Genomic DNA, 24,432 nt, shown 5'->3' on the forward strand with positions numbered 1-24,432 from the left:
TGGTCTCATCAGATTAGGGGAGGATGAGGAAGGAAGTCGGCCGTGCCCTGTCAAAGGAACCATCCCAGAATTTGCCTGAAGTGATTTAGGGAAATCACAGAAAACCTAAATCAGGAATGCCGGACATGGGATTGAACCATCGTCCTCCCAGTTTGAGGCCAGTGTGCTAACCACTGCACCACCTGAATCGGTCTCTTGTTCTGATGTTAGTGGAGTAGTTAGATGTAGATCGAAAATACAGTTACAAAGAAGAACTGCTGATTTAACATTTTGCATATTTTATTTTAAAGAGAAGGAAAAATCTTGTATCAAAGCTTTATTTAGTTCACATCACAGTCGTTTGTTGGAATGCTAGATAGGATTTCTACCATCCATTGTCGCTTGTTCACTCTTGCTAAGTCCAGTGCGGTGTTCCCTGCGTCCTCCTTGGCGTCCCTATCGGCCCCTGCTTCCAGCAGCGCCTTCGCCGCCTCTGCGTTGCCGTAGGGTGCCGCCCAGTGCAGAGGCGTCCTACCCCACTGATCCTTGGCATCGACGTCGGCCGAGGACGCCGCCAGCAGCCGCACCACTGCCGCATGGCCTTTCCATGCAGCCAAATGTAGAGGCGTCTGCCTCACATCGGTCCTGGCATCCACTTCTGCCCCATTCCCGATCAGACACCTCACAATATCAGCATGTCCCTGCCTCGCTGCATAATGTAGAGCGGTCCACATGGTCCATCCTCTTTGCCCCACATCAGCACCAGCCCCAAGCAGCACCTGCACTTCCTCCATTGACCCCCGTGTAGCTGACTGGAGCAGCCCCCTGCTGTTCATGTCTGCAGGAAGGGTCCTGCAAGAAACAGAGAAGTTCTCGTATTTTTCTCCATATATACACTGTTTATGAGGTAAACTATAACGACCAGTTCTAAAAACATGTCAGAACAGTGAAAACTAATGAATCTTCAAATTTTCCCCCTCTATCATATAGTACAGAATAGTGGAAAAGTGCCTCTCCATTGAAGTACAGATATACAATCGCATCATCCCCACAAAGCTTCACTCACTCACCATAAGAAAGTCTTACATTCCATCAAAAAAATGGTTCAAATGGCTCTGAGCACTATGGGACTTAACATTTGTGGTCATCAGTCCCCTAGAACTTAGAACTACTTAAACCTAAGGACATCACACACATCCATGCCCGAGGCAGGATTCGAACCTGCGACTGTAGCAGTCGTGTGGTTCCGGAGTGCGCGCCTAGAACCGCTAGACCACCGCGGCCGGCTACATTCCATCACTCCACAAATTCAGACGTTACATTTTGCCACATAGATTACTGATTGTGAATTCATATGAGCTCAGGATGCTATTGTTAATCAGTGTTTGCACTTCACTGAAAGAGATGATTAATGCAGACTCTACGTGTCCTCTTCACTCAGCAAATCATCCTAATACTAGCAATTGCAACTAAAAAATCACTTATTCCCGTATTTAAATAAAATTTCCTATTGTGGGAGAAAAAATTTTGAATCTATTTACTAGAAAATTTACTGATACAGCCCCTTCAAACAGAGAAAGCTAAATCACTTAACATTGCCAGGCTGAGATGCTGTGGTCTGTACTTAAGACTTTCCCCTGATGTTTCGCCTTCGACTGCAAAAGGCATCCTCCAAGAACAATTGGCGAACTGCCCAGTTGGCAGTTCGCCGATTGTCCTCGGTGGATGCCTCCCACAGTTGAAGGCGAAATGTCAGGGGAGAGACTTATGTATGGACCACGGCATCTCAGCCCGGAAATGTTAAGTGATGACAACAACTGCCGTGAAAGCCTTCATTCTATTAGAGAAAGCTAAAATTTACCAGCAAACCTTTTAGACGAAATATTTCAGGTATGGCTATGACACTAATTCGATTCCCCTGCCCCTACACACAAACACATTTGATGGCACATGCACATGAGTCCACATGCACAGATAAACACGACTGCACAGTAATGAGCAAGCACACATGCATTCAGCACACACACAGATATACATGCACACATGCAGTTACTCACTCACACACACACACACACAAACACACACACACACACACACACAAACACACACATTCTTAACCCATGTTCTTGTCGGTGAAATGCAACAGAAAGCAGCTGAGAAGTCTGCAGTTTATGAGACAAAATTAATGCTTTATCTACAGACCTGAAGTTAATCTAGAAGAAGGCGTTAGCGACCATAATGTCGTTGTGGCTTCTATGTCAGAGGAAGTTACAAAAATGCTAAAGAAACAGCGTAGAGGTTTCTTGTTTGGGATTGCAAATAAAAGTGTCATTAATGAATATCTTCATTGTCAGCTCCAAGCTTTCGCCGTGGGACACAAAGACATTGAGCATCTTTGGTCAGAATTTAAAGGTACTGTCCACCACGTGCTAGAGAAGTGTGTGCCTAGCAGATATGTAGGGGATGGAAAGGCTCCACCTTTGTGCAACAAACAAATTAGGAAGTTGCTGAGAAAGCAAATTTTCACAGTCGTTTTTAACGTAGTCACTGCCCCACTGACCAACAGAAATTATGTGAAATGAAAGCAGCTGTCAAAAGATCAATGAGAGATTATTTTAACGAATTTGAAAATATTTCATCTGCAGATTCTAAAAACAATCCCAAAAAAATTTGGTCGCACGTAAAATCTATGAAGCCACAAATAATTCAATATCTTCTCTTGGTGACAGTACAGGTAATGTAATGGATGATGGTAAACAGAAGGCCAAAATTCTAAACCTAGCTTTCAAAAACTCGTTTCGGTAGATCACTGCAGCACCTTTCCCCCTTTCAACTATCAAAAAAACACAAGGATGGCTGACATATTGTTTAGTGTAGATGGGATTGTAAAACAGTTAAGATCCTTAGACGCCAGGAAGGCACTGGACCAGACAGTATCCTTGTAAGAATATATGTTGACTATGCTACAAATGTAGCACCATTCTTATTCATCTTCTATCAGACATAATTGCAACAGAGGAGTGTTACACAGTACTGGAAGAAGGCTCAGGTCATAGTAATCAATAAAAAGGGTAGAAAATCAAATGCACATAATTAATGACTAATTTCACTGACATCGATTTGTTGTAGAATCATGAACATATTTTGTGTTCACACATAATGAACTTTTTAGACTCCGAGAAACTCACCTGCTGAAACCAGCACAGTTTTAGGAAACAGCGGTCATGCGAGACACAGCTGGACCTCTGTGTGCATGATATACGGCAGGCTCTACATACCGGCTCCCAGGTTGTAGCCATATTTCTCGACTTTCGAAAGGCCTTCGACTCAGTTCCTTACTGTCACTTGCTGCATAAAGTGCGCTGCTTTCTACTATTTACATAAACGATCTGGTTGATGGTACTGACATCGGCATTAGACTGTTTGCCGATGATGCTGTAGTTTACAGGAAAGTAGTATCACACGAAAGTTGTGAACAAATCAGTCAGGATTTGCAAAAAATAAATGTGTGGTGTAATGACTGGCAGTTATCTCTCAGTATTAATAGGTGTGATCTACTGCTTATAACAAGGCGAAAATCCCCATTAATGTACGAGTACAAAATAAATGCCCAGTCTTCAGAAGTGGTAATATCCGTCAAGTATCTGGGTGTGACTATTTGAAATGATCTCAAATGGAATTATCAAGGAATGGTCAAGGCGATTCCTAGATTGCAGTTTATTGGTAGAATCCTGAAACGATGCAGCCCTTCAACAGAGGAAATGGCTTACAATACGTTAGTTCGTCCAGTCTTAGAGTATTGTTCGTCAGTATGGGACCCTTATCAGTTGCGTCTTATTCAAGAGATTGAGAAGGTCCAAAGAAGAGCGGCAAGATTCGTAACTGGTACATTTAGCCACCGCTAGAGCGTTACAAATCTCATAGAAAGTTTGAAGTGAAACACATGACGTGCTAAACGGAAGGGGCTGCTCACTAAATTTCGAAATCCGATCTTCGCCGAGGATGTAGAGGTTATATTATTACCACCAACTTTCAGATCGCTCAATAATCACCATTCAAAGATAAGGGTAATTAGGGCTTGTACAGAGGCGTTCAGACAGTCGTTTATCCCTCGCGCGATCGGCGAGTGGAACAGAAGGGAGGGGGGGATATGACTTTGGAGCGGATTGTGCACTCTGGACACACCGCTTGGTGGTTAGCGGAGTATATATACAAATGTAGATGTGGATGCACATGGCAATCCGAAATATTGATGCAAATAAACTCCAGTCTCCTGACACACTGTTGACCTCACAACGATGATGTATGCCTGCACACCATTTCATTCGCATGTGACAGCATCACTATATTGTGGCTAAGATGTGGAGCAAAATTTTTTATATGTTAAAGAAAATTAAGAACAAGTAGTTTCTCTCATTCCGCCAAGTAAGATGTTACGGCTGATAAAACCAATTTCCATCAGTCGATGCAGCACTTGCCCTCTTTTTCTGCAAACAATAAAATCATAGAGTTCACATACTCAAAATAAACCATAATACTCTGTCAGACGTGTGAGACCCTCCTTGATCTCTCCTATGGAATGAAGAAGTAGCAAATGAAAATTCTGAATTACCATAAAATCGCTAACAGCTAGTATGTGGTTCTCAGCCACGCGGGAATAGCCGAGCGGTCTTAGGCGCTGCAGTCATGGAGCGTGCAGCTGGTCCCGGCAGAGGTTCGAGTACTCCCTCGCGCATGGGTTTGTGTGTTCGTCCTTAGGATAATTTAGGTCAATTAGTGTGTAAGCTTAGGGACTGATGACCTTAACAGTTAAGTCTGATAAGATTTCACACATATTTGAAAATTTTTTTTTATTTGTGGTTTTGATGCTCACAGTGCTACACTAAGCTTGGACTTCGGCGAGGTACTTCCCTTTCCCAGATCCTGGTTTGTGCATCGGTTTACACATACCCACAGTTTGATGAGGAATTCTCGGAATAATGCTACTTAGAGCGGTCAAAGTCATGTCTAGAGATTCAAAGAGTCCAACAAAATAGAAGGGAGTGCACTTGTACACTTTACTACAGAACAACCAAGATTATCCACATTCAGACATTTGGCTGTCACTACTCATATTGTAAGGAACCTGATGCAAGCTGATCAGGATTGGGGACATTGTAAGAGTCACCTCACTCCATATTCTTTCTATTAGTGCACATTTTATTATCAGCTGGTTGCCTCACTATCACTTCCAGTGCAAGAACTTCCCTGCTGCTGTACAATAGATTTTGTGGTTGGCAGAGCTATTGGAATCCTGTATTCTCCTAGGGCAGTTATATATGCACATCTGTGCCTCAGTGTTTTTTGGCCGTTTAAACGTGGAAAACACATGTCATCTTCAGTGGGACGAGATTCTGCGATGTGTAAGTGTTGTTGCTGGTTCCAACAGTGACATCAACCTGTAAAGATGTCCTTGAGGTGCGAACTGAGGACAACATCCTGCTACATACAAGTGAGCTGTGACAGGACACAGTGTGCCAGTCAGTCTGGTGAATGGCATTTCTGGCACTGACGTCAGTAGGTATAATGAACGACTCGTCATCCTGACGAGATATTACGCTTCCCACATGGAAATCTATTAGTTTCTCAGGAACTACTCTGCAATTTTCCTCTACGCAACATATATATGAACTTCATTAATGGCAGTGATTTACTCCAAAATACTACCTGCCTCTACAGGTTACTTGCTACTCTGCCACATTTGGGATTGGTGTATGTGCAATTATTAATAGGACACTGCTTAAACTTATGATTTTGTTACAAAAATACCACCCACATTAGGTATGGAAAGAAGTTTGTTATACATATTAAATAATTTTAACTTTATGATTCTGGAAAGATTTTTATCATTTGTATTTTTATCTTAGTTTCCACCTTTCTCAGAAGAAAATGTTACAATAGTAACAGGCATTTTCTCTGCCTCGTGATGACTGGGTGTTGTGTGATGTCCTTAGGTTACTTAGGTTTAAGAATTTCTAAGTTCTAGGGGACTGATGACCATAGATTTTAAGTCCCATAGTGCTCAGAGCCATTTGAACCATTTTTTTCGTGAGTATGATTTTGTTTACATCATTCCTTGTAAACACCTAGTATCCATGCAGTACCGTCGAATACAATCTATTTTGTGATTTATCTGGCCCACATTGATCGAGATGTTTTTGCTATGGGGTGCGAGTGGAATAAAATGACATTTGGATGTAGTACAATGGTTGTTTTGCAGTGTTTCCTTGTTTTACATGTTATTGAGCACCATTCTTTGACCACCAACATCTGTGACTAGCAACAGTATTTGGGTTGGGTTCATGATAGAGTTATTATATTACAGGCAGTCTGGGAAATATCGTCATGCTGGCCGCCTTGGCCGAGTGGTTCTTTGCGTTTCAGTCCGGAACTGCGGTGCTGCTACGGTTGCAGGTTCGAATCCTGCCTCGGGCATGGACGTGTGTGATGTTCATGGGTTAGTTAGGCTTAAGTAGTTCTAATCCTAGGGGACTGATGACCTCATATGTTAAGTCCCATAGTGCTCAGAGCCGTTTGAGCCAATACCGTCACGTCTCACAAACTGAAGTACCATTGCCCATGTTCTGTTCCCAAATTTGGTGGACAGTGGAACAATTGCTGCTAAATAATTAATTCTACTGGTGATACATGCGATCATGAAGTATACCAGTTCGACATTATCAGATACTATTGTGTCATAGTCCTTCCTTGTTTCAAGTTTTTTCTTATGTTTATGCTCCCAATAAAGTGAAAGCATGTTTCTCAGTTTGGAAAAGAGTGTAAGTACGAACACCATTGTCACGACAGCCAATGTTTATCAGGGACAAGGGTATCGTTGGGGAAGACTCATGGAAGTGTGATGGGACCGCTTTTGCACTCTTTATATGGGAATGGTCTGACAGAGTAGCCACCTGCGACTAATTGTTGATGAGGCTGTAGTGTACGGGAAAGTGTACTCGTTTGATGACTGTAGGAGAATACAAGATGAGTTAGAAAGAATTTTTGCTTGATGTGATGAATGGCAGCTAGAAAAATACGTGTTTAGATGAATAGGAAAAAATTCCTCTAATGTATGAATATAATATAAGTGAGAATGTTTTTTGAGAAAGGAACGTCTACTAAATATCTAGGAATAATGTAGCACACTGATACGATATGAAACGAGAACGTGTGGACGTTAGTAGGGATGTCGAGTGGTCGACTTCGGTTTATTGACAGTATTATAGGAAACTGTTTCTCACTTATAAAGGTGACTGTGTATAGCACATTAGTTCAACCAATTCTTCGATACTGCTCGAGTGTTTTGGATGCCCATCAGGTCATATTAAAGGAAGTCATCCAAGCAATTCATGGGTGTGTTGCTAGATTTGTTAATGGTAGTTTCGATCAACACACAAGTATTGTGGAGATGCTTCGAGAACTCATACGGCTATCCCTGAAGCGAAGAGGACACATTTTCCGCGAAACACTAAGGAAATGTAGAGAACCACTCTTTTCACCTGTCTATGTATCGGTTCTACTACTGTCAACGTACATATTGCGAAAGTATCACGAAGGAAAGCTACGAGTAGTTATGGCTCTTATGGATGGATGTGTACAATCGTTTCTCCCTCGCTCCATTTGTGAGCACACAGGAAATGAAATGACTAATACTACTAGAACATGGTATCTATCGCTTTGCGCTATATGGTTACCAGTGGAGTATGTATATAGATGTAGATGGATGTACATGTCCACTACATGATACAAAGCACGCAGACACTCCCAAAAACTTACGTTTTTTAGGAGCATTGTACTGCCACCTGCTGCCAGGTACCCCATATCAGCGACCTCAGTAGTCATTTGACATCATGAGAGAGCAGAATGGGGCGCTCTGCAGAAGTCAAGGTCTTCGAACGTGGTTAGGTGATTTGATGTCACTTGTATAATACGTCTGTACGCGATATTTACACACTCCTAAACATCCCTAGGTCTACTGTTTCCGATTTGATAGTGACGTGGAAACGTGAAGGGACACGTACAGCACAAAATCATACAGGCCGACCTCGTCCAAGCTGTATCAGTATCCACTGCAAGTACTATGACAGTCGCGGGAGGTGAAAGAACTTGGATTTCACGATCGAGAGGCTGCTTATAGGCCACACATCATGCCACTAAATGCCGAACGTCCCCTCGCCTGGTGTAAGGAGCGTAAGCAAGGACGATTGAACAGTGGAAAAACATTGTATCGAGTGAAGAATCACGGTACAGAATGTGGCGATCCGATGGCAGGGTGTGGGTATGGCGAATGCCTGGTGAACGTCATCTACCAGCGTGTGTAGTGCCGACAGTAGAATTCGGAGGGACTTGCCCCCCTTGTTGTTTTGCGTGGCATTATCATAGCACAGGCCTGTATTGATGTTTTAAGCACCTTTTTGATTTCCACTGTTGAAGAGCAATTCGGGGATGGTATCTGCATCTTGCAACACAATCGAGCACCTGTTCATAATGTCCGGCCTGTCGCAGAGTTGTTACACGACAATAACATCCTTGTAATGGACTGGCCTGCAGAAAGTCCTGACTTGAATCCTATAGAACACCTTTCAGATATTTTGGAACGCCGACCTCGTGCCAGGCCTCGCCGACCGACATCGATATATCTCACCAGCGTAGCACTCCGTGAAGAATGGGCTGCCATCCGGCAAGAAACCTTCATATTGAATTCCAGCATTACCGGTGGAGGGCGCCACGAACTTGTAAGTCGTTCTCAGCCAGGTGCCCGGCAACTTTTGATCACACTATCTAGATACCAACTCATTAGAACTACAGTGGCAATATGTCAGACCGGTTGCTGAAATTTGCACATATATTTTGTATCTTGCATCACTCTATGAAGTTATTGAAAACAAACGTTACTGAACAACATTATGAGTATAATGGAAGTCGTTATTCAAAAGCAATCACCAGAGGCTAAAGCACAAGTATCGCGCTGTCCCATTGTTTCACGAGCCGAATGATACCCTGGTTCTGGACTTCCTGTAACGGCGACAGGAGCCAGTCATACGCTGTGCCCTTCAACACATCGTCAGAACTGAAACGCTTTCAGTTATAATTTTCTTTTTTTATTGGACCAAACACTTGGAAGTCGCAGGCCGACAATGACCGAGGGGTAGGGTAGGTGACCAAGCTGCTTCGTGTGACCTTGATGACGTGTGACTTGCGTTACCGTGGCGCTGAATCGCTCCCTCCTACAGCAGCCCAGGCTGTATGTTCTGGATGGACTTGCGTAGGATATGTAGTGTCTCACAATACACGTCACTATTAATGGCTTTTCCGTGTCCGACGGATTCGGTGAGTACCGGACCACGAACATCGAAATAGACTGTCAACTTCTCCTTGCAACTGACGGCACAGCTTAGAATTTTTTATGGGGGGGAGATGACGTTACATTCCCACCCCTACAGGTATCACCACGTTTTCCCAAGGTGGCAGATGCATATTTCAACTGTGGTTATTACAACCTTTTTCTTCTTTTCATTTGAACACTCCTCACACAAATGACAGCTTTTGTGAATTTGTGTAATTGAGTTAAAGACAACTATCTACTAGACAGAGACGACAAGGCAGTGAACGTGTAGCTCAGAAGAATATGGCTAGCTGAAAAGATTATGGAAGGGCCCTCTTTCTCCACCTGCTGTACAGAGCATGATAAAGAAGTTTGTATCAACTGGAGAACTGGGCGTCGCTCTGGGAAGAGGCCGACACCACCACAGGTGGTTGATGAAATCGCTGGTCCCATGGCAGACAACGCTGCACACATTCCTAATCGTCAGACAGTGCGTGTCTTGTGTCATGAAAGTTGAACATCCAGTGGTCCACTATATGGAAGGTGCTTTGAACCAATCTCTGAGCATGAAGTTCCTCTGTATGGTGAACACATCACTGTTTGGTGTGCCTTCATGGCCATGTTCATCATCGGCCCATTTCTTTTTTGAATAGATTGGCGCTCAAGGACCAAAGACATGCAGTGTCACAGGCCAGCATTCCTGTGATATGCCTCGCCATCATGTTATGAACTCAACAGTTTTCACGCAAGATGGGGCCCTAGCGCACATCGCTCGTGAAGTTCACCTGCTTCTCCGAAACACGTTTGGAAACGATCAAATTATCATGCTATTGTTTCCGAATGCTTGGCTGGCACGATCACCTGATCTCACTCCCTGTAATTTCTGGTTGCGGGGCTACCTGAAGGACAGGGTTTACCAGTGGAACGTTTACTTGTGCTGATCTGAAGCCAAGCATTCCAAAAGCCGTAGACACCATATCTATGAACATGCTTCACTTTGCTGTTCACAATGCAATACTGTGTTTTCAGACTCTTCTGGACACTGATGGGCACAATATTGAACACCTTTTGCAGACATAATGGTACCAGTACGTAATGGTATGCTGTACCATAGCAGCACATTGAAAGTGTTTTAATTCAGGTGATTTTGCGTTATTTCTCTTCTCCATGTCCCTGAAATTGATGCTACCAAGTTTGGTCCTCGTACGTTCATTAGTTTCTGTGCTATAACGTGTTGAATAGGGAAAGACTAATTTCAACCACCCAGACACAAGGGATGTGGGAGTGCAGGCTGTTGACACATGGTTAATGACATGTGGACCTTTGGGTCTTACTTAGGTAGCATAATGGCAACCGCTAGTGATAAGCGGGAAATCCGGGTTTGAGTCGCGGCCTGGTACAAATTTTCGTTGTCGTCATTCCATCATACATCTAATGGTTGTCAATATTCGCAACTGCAAATACATTTCATGTGTATCAATTACCTGCTAGGTCTATGACCCAAATGGGATTTAACTAATGGACGACAAACATTACGAACATCGTTATAATTTATGAGGCGTCTGGAGGCAGTGTTTATGGCAGAATTGTCACCAAAAACGCCACTTCGACAGAGATGACTACTCCCAGTAATGTTACACGCAACTGACGTGGAACTACGTCTCGAAACATAAAAAGGACCCCAGGTGTCTGGCGTGAAAGGGTACATCAGAAGAAATCTCACAAAATCAGGTTCGTGACCAACGATAAGGGATATTTTCAGAAAATCAACCAAATTTTAAACGCACCTCTAAGCGACAGAAACGAAAATTAGCCATCGAATAATCCCAGATCATGGAACTGGTCTAAACATTCGCCATCCCTACTAACGTCCCTATGTTCTCATTTCAGTTCACATCACTTTGCGACATTGTCCCTTGATATTTAATCGACTTTGAATAACATTCTATGGTTTTGAAACGTCAAACCCAAACACCTTTAGCTGTCTAAATTTTCAGTAACTTTATTTGAGCAACCAGTTTCCGCACTACCCTTTCTCAAACAGCATCCCCATTAATACTGTGCTCTTGCATTAACACATAATTTTCTAGCTGCTATTCATCACATCAAGTAAAAATTATTTCTAAGCCATCTTGTATATTCCTACAGGCATTATGCGATGACACTTTCCCATACACTACAGTCTCATCAACACACAGTCGCAGATTGTTGCTGTCAGATCACTTACATATAAAGAATACAAAAGCGGCCCCATGACACTTCCATGAGGTTCTCCTAACTGTAGCCTCGTCTCTGCTGAAAACTAGCAGTCGAGGTCAACACAACTAGTCGGCTCTTTTTACCCTTCTTGTACACAAGAGTCACCGGTGTTTTATTCCAGTCCCTCGTGACTTCGATGTGGAAGAGCGATTGGCGTTAAATGCTAGTTAATTAAAGGGACAATAAAATGAAGTACTCGCTGTAAAATTCCATCCAGACCTGGCGACTTACTTGTTTTCAACTCTTTCAGCTGATTCAGTACGGTGGGGTTGGCAATTACTACGTCCTCCATACGGGCATCTGAGTGGCTTCAAACGACAACATGTCAATATAATCTTCCTGTGTCGCTGATATCCTCTATGCGAAATTTAAAATTTCGGCTTTCATTTTCCTCTCATTTATTGGCACATCGTACTTGTCAATGAGTGACTCGATTTAAATCCTCGATCCATATAATGATTACACTTATTCCCAACTTAAGTCATGTTCTGTATTAGATATTTAGCTAAGGCCTGGCTGTGGAGTTTGTTGTGTGCTTCGTACGTCGATGTTGTGACATATATATGACTTGCGACTAATTTTGGGTTGTGGACATTGCTGCGCTCTTTTCTGATCACTCTGCCATCCCTCAGCATTTTCCAAGTTTTATTATTCAACCATGGTTGGGCTTTTACATCCTTATTGCATTTATAGGCACATTTACTATTTGTACAGAAACCAAATGACAGTTATAAGAGTCGAGGGGCATGAAAGGGAAGCAGTCGTTGGTAAGGGAGTGAGACAGAGCTGTAGCCTGTCCCCGACGTTATTCAATCTGTATATTGAGCAAGCAGTAAAGGAAACAAAAGAACAATATGAAGTAGGAATTAAAATCCATGGAGAAAAAATGAAACCTTGGAAGTTTGCCAATGACATTGTAATTCCATCAGAGACAGCAAAGGACTGAGGAAGATAAGTTGAACGGAATGGAGTGTCTAGAAAGGAGGATATAAGATGAACATCAATAAAAGCAAAACAAGGATAATGGAAAGTAGTCGGATTAAATCACTGGGTGGTGAGGAAATTATACTTGGAATTGCGACACTTAAAGTAGTAGATGAGTTTTGCTATTTGGGGAGCAAAATGAATGATGGTCGAAGTAGAGAAGATATAAAATGTAGACCTGGCATTTACTAGGAAAGGGATTCTGAAGAAGAAAAATTTGTGAACGTCGAGTATAGATTTAAGTGTCAAGAAGTCTTTTCTGAAAGTATTTGTGTGGAGTGTAGCCATGTATGGAAGTGGAACATGGACGATAAATAGTTCATACAAGAAGAGAGTAGTAGCTTTCGAAATCTGGTGGTACAGATGAATGCTGAAGATTAGATGGGTAGATCATGTGACTAATGCTGAGAAGAGTAATTTGTGGCTTAACTTGACTAGAAGAAGGGGTCGTTGGTAGGACACGTTCTGAGGCATCAAGTGATCAGCAATTTAGTACTGGAGGGAAGCGTGGAGGGTAAAAATAGTAGAGGGAGACCAAGAGATGAATACACAAAGCAGATTCAGAAGGATGTAGGTTGCAGTAGTTACTCAGAGATGAAGAAGCTTGCACAGGATAGAGTAGCATGGAGAGCTGCATCAAATCAGTCTCAGGACTGAAGACAACATTACCTCCCTTGTACGATTTACAGTCAATCTATACTTTGCTCTGATTCGTCTATGTCCGCTTAATACGGACTAAAAAATCTCTATTAATTATCTGAGCAGGATGCTAACAATTGTACTAATTCATGATCTGTCCAGGTTAAATACTCTCCATATGTTTTTGATGAACTTCAGTTATCATTGGCGTTGCCATGACCTAATGATCGCAAGTATCAGTATCTCTAATGATACGGTCCATAATGTCACACCCATCTTTAGTTTCGAGGTCTGAAATTCTTTTTCAGAGCTGCTTTAGCCTGCTCTCTACTCGGTATCAGGGACGGCCTCTGCATAGGTTTGCACTACCTCCAAGGGATACTGCTGTTTAACTGCGATTGATTCTTGAGCTTTCTACACAAGTAAAAAAGTTGTCTGTAGTGTCCGTGCACTGAGCACCGAAAGCGGTGTTGTGGAACTAAAATATGCTGACAGTGACTTCGGTTGCGCTGGGTATTCAAATGTGGACCCAGACGTTCCAGAGTGGTCGAGTGGGGGGGGGGGGGGGGGTTGGAGTATGGAGGCAATTCTTGACAACAATCTACTGGACCCTCCTGGTAGTTGAAGGTGAAGCTGGGAGTATGCGAAGCAGCATTCGCTCCCAACATGTGCACGGACATGACCTACTTGTCACACAGCGAGTATGGCTGGATAAGTGGACACAAGCTGTAAAATCACTTGTACTTCAGACATTCATTGCTGTGATCACCATTTGAATCTCATTACGTTTAGAGCCATTCCATTTAAAAAAAAGAAAATCTGCGAATATTTTTCATCAGACTTAAGGGACTTCCCAGTCCTTTCCAGTACTTCCACAAAGAACAGCACTTCAGAATTTCGAGAAGGGACAGTAACCCTCGTTGATACAGTTCGAAAATGGCCTGCAGCACTTAGTGCGTACTCATTGGAATTTCCAGTCATGGAGCATATTATCAAGTATGGGAGCATGAAGAAATTGCCAATGGGGAGAAGCTTGTCCCACAAGCCCGCAGCTTACAGGGAAGCCCTCAAGTGCGAGTTCGCAAATTCAATCTTTAGAAAGGCTCATTTGAAAGCGTTGTGTTAACAATAGTGACTGGAAAAATATTAGCTGATAATGCCACGTCATGTGCGTCAGGAGGGAGACAGAAATTGACTGAGCAGGAGATGCTGACACCAACCTTTTACGGGGTGCGTGTATTCCATAAAATGGAAATCGTCGACATTCAAGAAATATTAAAAGCAAACCATTAACTTCCACCACGAGCACCAAATGAAAAATGGGGTGCCACAATGACCACAGAGGTTCACACCATTACGATTTAAGGCGAACTCCATGGAAGTTGCAAACAGTGAAGAATGTTCAGCTGGGTATCCAGTCTCAAAGAATACATATCGAATCATATTGGTGTAACCTGATGATGAGAACTGATGGGCTATGATGACATGAGACCGAAAGTGAAACAGTGTGTCTAGGAGCTTATCGGGGAATTGGCTATACTTTAAGGCATAGCTGCAGACAGTGTGATAACAGAGAAAACAAACATCCAGAGGCTGTATTTGTTCATCTTGTATTGTCAGACACTTTTCAGAGTGGATACTTCGCGCTAAAGGAGTATGATTTTTACACGCAGACCAGGGGTCACACAAAAGCCAGTTATTTTGACCAGTTATTGGATAATAGCAGTGCTCATACCATAGTTGTAGTACTCTTACGCCCATTTTCCCTCTCTTGCTTGGTGTGACGTAAATTTCCGTGTTGCCCTTACAATATCATGCGAACGAGAAAGAATCGCAAGGGGTTTAACTCCTCCAACTTCTGACAGCACAATACATAACTTTCCAGAGTATCTACCATCGAAATTAGCAGTCGACATAACTGAATAAGAGTCTGTTAAGGTATTTGATATTGATACAACACCCTTGGTACTTCCAGTTTCCAGGGTTCCTTTCATACACATATCCAAATCCCGAGTGGTCAGAGTTGAAAACGACTTCCTCGCTGAACGATGCGATAAGTTTATCTCATCCACAAATTATTAGGCCAATTTCACAGTTTGCTGTGCATCGTCAAGTTGACACTTTGCATGAAATTTCGTTATCTTATGTCTTTCATTTTGGTAGCACTCTTTAAAATTATGAAACCTCCACTGCATGAAAAGAACTAATCAGAATGGTGCAAAATGATTACAGGATCACTGAGAAAAGAGAAGTAAATTTATAATGAAGACAGAACAACATTTCGTCACAAGTAACAAAATCCGCATAATTGTCCAAAATTGTGTTGTACCTCATCTCAGTGTTGATATATGCCACAAGGGGACGTTGAATAATATTCTGTGGTTTTAAAATGTCAAACCAAAACACTTTTAGCTGTCTAAATTTTCAGTTATTTTATTTGAGCATAAAGTTTCAGCACTACATTGCACCATCTTCAGGACCCCTGACTGACGTATAGGAAGAATCTCATCTCTGGATCAGTCAATACATAGTCCAACATTCAGTGACTGGTAACCGATATATATATATATATATATATATATATATATATATGTGTGTGTGTGTGTGTGTGTGTGTGTGTGTATATATATATATAGTGGTCCATTGTTCGTGACTGGGCCAAATATCTCACGAAATAAGCGTCAAACGAAAACCTACAAAGAACGAAACTTGTCTTGTTTGAAGGGGGAAACCAGATGGCGCTATAGTTGGCCTACTAGGTGACGCTGCCATAGGTCAAACGGATATCAACTGCGTTTTTTAAAATAGGAACCCCCATCTTGTATTACATATTCGTGTAGTACGCAAAGACATATGAATATTTTAGCTGCACCACGTTTTTCGCTTTGTGATAGATGGCACTGAAATTACCACAACTGAAAATATGTATCCTACCCCCATGAAAATGTTGATTAGAATACTTTGAACAAATCTGATTTTTGGCAACAACACTTCCCCTTCATGTATATACTTGTCCTTACCCAGTGTCTTCATTTGCATAAACATTCGATACATATAATGCACAAATCTACTCCCTCCTCTCTGTGTCCACCTTTTCTTCCCCCATTTCTCCATCCACCCGATGCTTCCACCTCAGCTGTCTGTGTCTTTACATATCCTACTCCCCCTTCCTGCCCATCCCTTATGGCCAGTCTCTTCCACCATGTCTCCCTCCCCCTGCCTCTGTCCATATCTTTTTCTCTCTTTCTCTGTCCTATTCCTTCTCCACCACACTTTTTCCTGTCATCTCCTCCCCCTCCCCTCCGCCTATATCTCCCTCCTCAAATCTCTGACCATCCTGTCCTGCCCCTTCTCTCTGTCCATTTTCTCCTTCCATTTCTATCTCATCCTCCCCCATGCACCAGTCATTCTCCTATCTTTTCCTCCCTTCACTTCCTCACCTCATCCTCTTCATTTCCTGCATGTCACTTTTCACATCGGACCCCTCCTCCCCCAATTTCCATCCATCTTCCGTTGCTCCAACTGTCTCTGTTCCCCTTTTGCCCCTCTCTGTCCCCATACTCCTATTCCTCTCTCTGTCTGTCCACTTCTGACCTTTGCCTTGCCCATCCCCTATTAGCGTCATCACTGTCTTTCTCCTACTGGCCCTCTCCATATCCTTCCCCTCCTCTGTACACATGAAACTTTCCCCAGCAAGTCCACCCATACATATAGCCCCTGCAAAACACATCTATAAAACAGGAAAATATTACAGCAGACTACTTGTCAGGACTTGACAACTATTTTTGTGCTTGGCATGTAGGTTGTCATGTTAAACAGACCGATAAAATCAGTTCTACCATTCCAATAAAACATATCTGTCATGTAGGGTAACTGTTCCCTGCCACCTACGAGTAGACTGTACTGCAAAGCAGGTCAGTAAGGCAGGCTGATATCGTCCCCATACAACATACCTGTCGTGCAAGGCAGGCAGTATGCCAGAGATCAGGAAAAACACCTCTTAAACCGTATCTTGGTTGTTATTGGGGGTGTAGGGTTATAAGCCCTGCAGGGTCAATACTCCAGATGTGTGCTGTTTCAGTGCCAAATTAGGTTGGATTGGAAACGGGGTTTTAAGGATATCCTGGACATATATACACATTCTTTGTTACACACACACACACACACACACACACACACACACACACACACACACACACACATATATATATATATATATATATATATATATATATATATATATATATATATGACTGCTATTAAAAATATATGGTCTATGTCCATCTGTATGTTTAACAGAGGATCATGAAAAAAATTGAAGTAAAATATATCTATGTATATAGTAAAGTGTGTGTGTGTGTATGTGTGTGTGTGATTATGTGTGTGTGTTTTTGTGCACCCACACATGTGTGTGTGTACGAGTGTGTGTTCTTGCTCTGCTGTGTAAGCAGAATGATATGGAAGTAGTATGATGTCCAAATCAGTGTATTTATTAAAATTAAAGTTTGGATTCTGAATGTATCTATGAATAACACAGTTATATTGCTCCCCTAATGAGGGTGCTTGGTCTAAAAAAATAGTTACAATGCATCCTCTAAAGAAACTGTTCCCACGTTTTCTATTTTCCATTCTGAAATTTGTAAAAATATTCACGACCTTTGCCATGTAACTACCCCTATTACATTTTTTTTTAAACTGTCGATGTTTCACAGTTCATCTGTAAATAAATTTCTTCTTCCACCCAAATAATCTAAATTTCACACAATGTCACAACTAGGGATTTAGTTTCACTTGGTTTGTACTCGTAGTTATAAAATTATATTTAATTTTGCTCTTTAATGGCAGTTTTTTAGAGTTCGTATTTGCTACTTATTTTTAAATTGGTTGGTTTAGGACTTCCATGTCCTGTGATTTGTATATAAGGCCTTTATAGGTCCCTACAATCGTCTGCTACCCACAAAGTGGGATGTCTTCATGTTTTTCGCCATGTACTTATGTTATTCTTATTAGTATCATACCTGTCTAGTTATTCCCGACACAAGACCTTCTCTGCAATCTGTTTTTCATGTTTTGTCGTACGGCTTTGTATTTTCTGCTCTAACTGTTTTACTTCCTCCTCTGATTGTTCTCTTGTCGTTTTCTTCAGTTCTTGATAACCTGTTTTGGTTGCTTCCTACAAGTGTCACTCAGTCTTTATAATGGGATTTGTGTGCTGTTAAGTTCTCCCATATCCTTATCCTATTTCTAATTACAATCATCTAATTTATTTCCCACTTTGTTTTCTGTCACAATGTCTACTGAGATTCTACTAAGTTCCATTTTCCTATGTGCTAGACGTTTTAAAGTCTTGTATTGGACAGCATATAGACTTTGTTTACATATGTGATTGAGTTTAAGGATATGCATTTGGCTCTGACATCTTACTTTTAGCGGTTTCTGTCATTTTTCATTTTTGCAAAGTAGTCCTGGCTGTGTTCATTTTCTTCGATATCTTCTGCGATACTGGCTTCTTGCCGCTTGTTACCATGCATCTGATGTTGTTTCAAACGTGTCAAGTTTATTTTATGCGGCATATTTGGCAAATACAGGCTACTATAAGACTCCTTCTGCTGTTATAATTTCAACATAAGGGGAGCCAAATCAATGAAAATGACAGAATTAAGGTTTTGTGGTTTTCTTCCATTGTAAAATTATTTGGAATTTTCTGAATAAAACAAATCAAGTTTACCCTTCTAAGTGAATTCAAAGTGTGTTTTTATCGCTGCGAAGTTGACGCACTGCGTAAACGGTTGTAGCTACTTGGTGTGTCATCTCTGGAGGTATCACTCACTTGTTACAAGCAGGGTATCTTTGCAGAATTAGACAGTGTTTTGTTTTCAACGTTGTATGTCTTTATCTCTGTGACAAATGACTGCTAATATCAGTAAACATAAACGCTATACTGTGTGTGTTGACTTGTGGAGTTTGCTTTGTGTTGTTTAGCTGTTCATTTATGCGTATTTGACGAATTTTGCTCTTACCTGTTTTATGTATTTGGTTTCTGGATATCAATATGCCCTGTTTCAGCAATTGAGTGTTTAAGAAAAGGCACATTGAGTGGAAGAAGTAATCTTTTGTCGTTTTGAAAGGAGATGCTGCTCAGACTGTTTCACCGACTACTCCAAATGTATGTGATAGAACTCCTTCTTACAAGAAACTTCGTGACAGCAAAAAAGAAAAAAAAATTGAAAACTGTTAAAGTGACAGTAATGACGTGAATGAAATAATTAACATTTCCTTGCTCTCTAATGTTTTGAAACATTACATATTATTCCAAGTTTGCAAAGAAAGAGGACAGGAATTGAAAATAACTTCACACATTGGCTTGGCATGTAAACTGTTATTGAAGTGTAACAAATGTGCTGCAGAAGTTTCGTTTTCTAATTATAACAGTATTCCTTGTAGTGGTAATAGTGGAAAGACGGTGAATGATGTAAATGTTAGGCTAGTGTATGGCTTGCGTTGCATTGGTCAAGGGCAGTGCTGCAGGGACAATGTGTGGAATTATGAACTTGCTAAAACCGCCAACCTAGTTTGGACTTTATAATGAATTGGTGGGATCTTCTGCAGAAGATATTGCTGAAGCAACAATGAAGAAAGCAGTTGAAGAAGCTGTGACAGATAATGGGAATTGTAGAGATTTAACTGTTGCTTTAGATGACTCATGGCAACGTAGAGGTCATAAATCTCTAAATGGTGTTGTGACAGCTACCAGTGGAGACAGTTGCAAACTAACTGATGTTGCTATTCCCTCAAAACGTTGTAGATGTAAGGGCAATACCAAGGACGAACTTAGCGAAAGTTGTGAAGCAAATTTTCATGGCACGAGTGGAACAATGGAAGTTGAGGGAGTGAAAGCAAATTTTTCCAGATCACAGGTGTGGTATAATGTACGATACACTAAGTATCTAGGAGATGGTGATTCTAAGTGATATAAAGCTGTAGAGGAACTGAAACCTTATGGCAATCAAATTCACATTAAAAAACAGGAGTGCATTGGGCATGTGCAGAAGTGCATGGGGGCTCACTTGTGTAAACTTTTAGGATCCCAGAAGCTTAGTGATGGTAAGACCCTTGGAGGAAGAGGGACTATGGATGTGCAATTAGGCAAAATACAAGATGCATTGAGCATATGAGGAGAGCAGTATGGGCATTATTGTTTTTGATAGTGCATCAACAAATGAGCACCCACAACATGTACTGTGTCCCATAGGTGATGGTGTAAGTACCAATCAGGAAAGGAATATGCCCATAAAAACAGTTTGCCAAATGCTGGAATTGATGTAATTAAGGCCATATTCAGAGATTTATCACAGTCAAGTTTATTGGAAAAGTGTTTACATGTGAAAACACAAAATCCAAATGAAAGTGTAAATAATTTAATTTGGATTAGGATTCCCAAAAGACTGTTTGTACAAATAAAAACATTGCATTTTCGAGTGTATGATGCAATGGCCACATACAATGAAGGAAACATTATCAAATGGTTCAAATGGCTCTGAGCACTATGGGACTTAACCTCTGAGGTCATCAGTCCCCTAGAACTTAGAACTACTTAAACCTAACTAAGGACATCACACACATCCATGCCTGAGGCAGAACTCGAACCTGCGACCGTAGCGGTCGCGCGGTTCCAGACTGAAGCGCCTATAACCGCTCGGCCACCGCGGCCGGCGAAACTTTATCAAATGTGATGTGATGAAACGTTTAGGTTTCCAACCAGGACACAAAGCCATTTCGACAATGGGCCTAATTGCTGAACAGACTAAGAGGTGCAGGAAGAAGAGACAAAAGCCTACTACATGCAGCAAAAGGGAAGAAACGAACACTGAAAAGGAAACTAACACTGAAAAAAGACGAGGATGCTGGTAATCCATCATATGGGGCAGGAATGTATTAAAAAACTTTGGAAGCCATTTTCGTAACTTTAAAATTTCCATCTTTGAAGAACATTTTCTCATAAACTGCTAAAAGCATATCAGTGAAATTTATACAGAATATTGTTTACTTCTTTTCCTTCATTTTTATAACAAATTGTAAAAAAATATTGTATAATTCAAGAGTTATAGTACAAAAAGTGTAAAATTTTAGAGACAAAAATATGCATCTTTTTAAAAAAAATTGTAAAACAAAGACAAATAAATATTTCATAACATAGCATTATAACTTTGTAGAGAAATATTCACTGAACATGTAGTCCAAATTTCAGACCAATATGTTTAATTCTTTTAGAAAAAATGTGCCTTCTATTTGCTAAAATTAACATGGAGGATTTGGATCGTTCCATCTCCCCATAAGTGTTCTGCATATTTGTTGATTATCAATAGCATTTTGTTAAATTCTGTTGTCTACCTATGCTGTATGAATCTTTTAAATGGACATTGGACCCACAGCTCGCTCACATAAGAGGCTGACCATCTTAGTTAATCAATGTACAAAATCCTTTAATCGCTGTACAGAATGGAATATGTTTTCTTAAGTCCACTCACACATTTCTGGGCCTATGTTAGTACTATCCAAGTGCCAGTTGTACTGCGTTTGAATTTAACATTAACAACAACGGATGTGAAGTTGTGTGGCAATCCTATCAATTCACAGTCAAATATCGGTATTTTTTCGTACAGTCAAATACGATGAGTGAAAAAACTGTACTCAGTACACATGGAAACCGCCGCTATATTCCGGAACTGGGGAAGTGTCCACTGCTGCACACATCTCTACTCATCAACACACGCAGTGGGTGTGTCTGAATTTCCTAATAGTAAGGAGGAGACCTCTTAACCACAACTGCACAGGAGCACACCTACAAAATGGACTCAATCTGTCATCGAGGCTGATATGTCCATGAAGGCTTTCCGAACACTACCATCAGAGGTTCTCACACAAATCTCTCACAGTAGGGTTAACCACTATCCTCTCACTACCCAACTGTAGTAGTGTTGCTATTCCCATTATGGATGAACTTCTGATTGTAGTGTCTGGGAAACAAAGGTGTAAATTTAAGCGACAGTAGAAGTCTGAGCTAGGTGTGGCCATGACGTGAGGTGGCCTGTTTATTAAGACGACTATTTGTGATGAGCAAGAGATCTCAGTGTGCCACAAATTTTCAATGTTCACTACATGTGGAAGTGTCCAAAGAAGTCGTTTAAAGATAAATATACAGTACTGATACGAAATTTGAACAGACACCCCACAATATAACATATCCTTATTCCCCACTACATAGTAATTTCTGTCGTTTCCTGCTTACTGGTGTATTCCTTCATTATTTCTTTTTGAGGACCAACACAGAAATAGAATTCCATTATTTGTTCCCATAAAGTCAATGTCTCGTGCAGATCCAATGCGTAAAAACCGTATTCCACACCCATACTCTACAGAATTAATTTAGAAGACAAGAAAACATAAACTGAAATAGAAACTGCTTCTTTCACACCGGTACATTCATTGTCTATGGAAAAGAACTTTATATTATAGCATCTTCCCATACAACCACAATGAGTGAATGAGTGAATCACACTTGTAATCCAAAGAGTATGCTCAGGATCACTTTGACCCACGCCTACTTGAACGTCATAAGTCATGAAAAGATCAACTTTTCCTGAGAACTATAACATCTGCTCCATCGAAAAAAATACAGTAAAGTTAGATCTCAATCTTTTACCATAGTACTTGATTCATGTGTGGTGACAGAACTAACCGCAAGCGAGAGACGTCAGGGTCATCAGGTGGGGGGATCTCGCAGAGGGGCGGGAGCGGCGCAGCGGTGGCAGCAGTTCGGTTCTGCTCGCTGCAGTTGCCGTGTGGCTGGGCGGTGGCCGAGGTCTCGCCGTCTGCGGTGGCTGGCGTCCTGCACAGAGGGACATGACGTGGAGACGTGATAGCATGTTCACATGGAGGCTAGAGCACAGTTTAATACAGACAATACTGGTGAAGGATCTACAACACAACGACAATAACTGCATCATTACCTTGAATGATTTAGCACTGAGCTAATCACTTCATTCACAGCTTCTCCTGAGTTCCCCACACCAGTAATTTACATTATGTGATCAGAAGTAGCCGGACACCTGACCGAAAATGACTTACTAGTTTGTGGCGCCCTCCATCAGTTATGCTGAAATTCAGTATGGTGTTGGCCCACCCTTAGCCTTGATGACAGCTTCCACTCTCGCAGTCATACGCTCTGTCAGCTGCTGGAACGGCAACCCATTCTTCACGGAGTGCTGCACTGAGGAGAGTTATCGATGTCGGTTGGTGACGCCTGGCACGAAGTCGCCGTTCCGCAACATACCAAAGGTGTTCTATAAGATTCAGGTCAGGATTTTGTGCAGGCCAGTCCATGACAGAGATATTGTCGCGTAACAACTCCGCCACAGGCCGTATATTATGAACAGGTGTTCGATCGTGTTAAAAGATGCAATTGCAATCTCTGAATTGCTCTTCAACAGTGGGAAGCAAGAAGGTGCTAAAAACATCATTGTAGGCCTGTGTTGTGACAGTGCCACGCAAAACAACAAGGCGTGCAAGCCCTCTCCAAGAAAAATACAAACACACCATAAGAGCATCGTCTCCGAATTTTACTTTCGGCACTATAAAGTCTGGCAGATGACATTCACCGATCATTCGCCATACCCACACCCAGCCATCGGATCGCCACATTGTGTACCGCGATTTTTGTAACTCCACACAACGTTTTTCCACTGTTCAGTCGTCCAATGTTTACGCTCCTTACACCAAGCTTTGTGGCATTTACTGGCGTAATGTGTGGCTCGACCATGAAATCCAAGTTTTCTCACTGTCATAATACTTGCAGTGGATCCCGATGCAGTTTGGAATTACTGTGTGATGGTCTGGATACATGTCTACTTGTTACACGTTACGACCCTCTTCAACTGTCGGCGGTCTCTGTCAGTCAGCAAACGAGGTCGGCCTGTACGCTTTTGTGCTGTACATATCCCTTCACGTTTCCACTTCACTGTCACATCGGAAACAGTAGACCTAGGGATGTTTAGCAGTGTGGAAATCTCGCGTACAGACGTATGACCCATGTGACACCCAGTCACCTGACCATTTTCGAATTCTGTGACTGCCACAGAGCGACCTATTCTCCTCTCTGACGATGTCTAATTACCACTGAGGTCGCTGATATGGAGTACCTGGCTGTA

The 24,432-nt window shown here is 41.7% G+C and overlaps 1 protein-coding gene across 1 annotated transcript in view; it reads right to left on the reverse strand.

Moving 5' to 3' along the window:
• Window positions 1-254: 254 nt before the first annotated feature.
• Window positions 255-24,432, reverse strand: part of LOC124553235 (poly [ADP-ribose] polymerase tankyrase-1-like) — a 91,502-nt gene continuing 67,324 nt past the window's right edge. Inside the window, exons 7-8 of the mRNA XM_047127124.1 lie at window positions 22,965-23,114; window positions 255-831 (exon numbers count right to left, since the gene is read on the reverse strand). Of these exons, the coding sequence (XP_046983080.1) occupies window positions 321-831; window positions 22,965-23,114 (661 nt within the window). The 3' untranslated portion in view covers window positions 255-320. The remainder of the gene's footprint in view (window positions 832-22,964; window positions 23,115-24,432) is intronic.

The sequence above is a fragment of the Schistocerca americana genome, chromosome 11 (assembly GCF_021461395.2).
Source record: "Schistocerca americana isolate TAMUIC-IGC-003095 chromosome 11, iqSchAmer2.1, whole genome shotgun sequence".
NCBI classification, from domain to species: domain Eukaryota; kingdom Metazoa; phylum Arthropoda; class Insecta; order Orthoptera; family Acrididae; genus Schistocerca; species Schistocerca americana.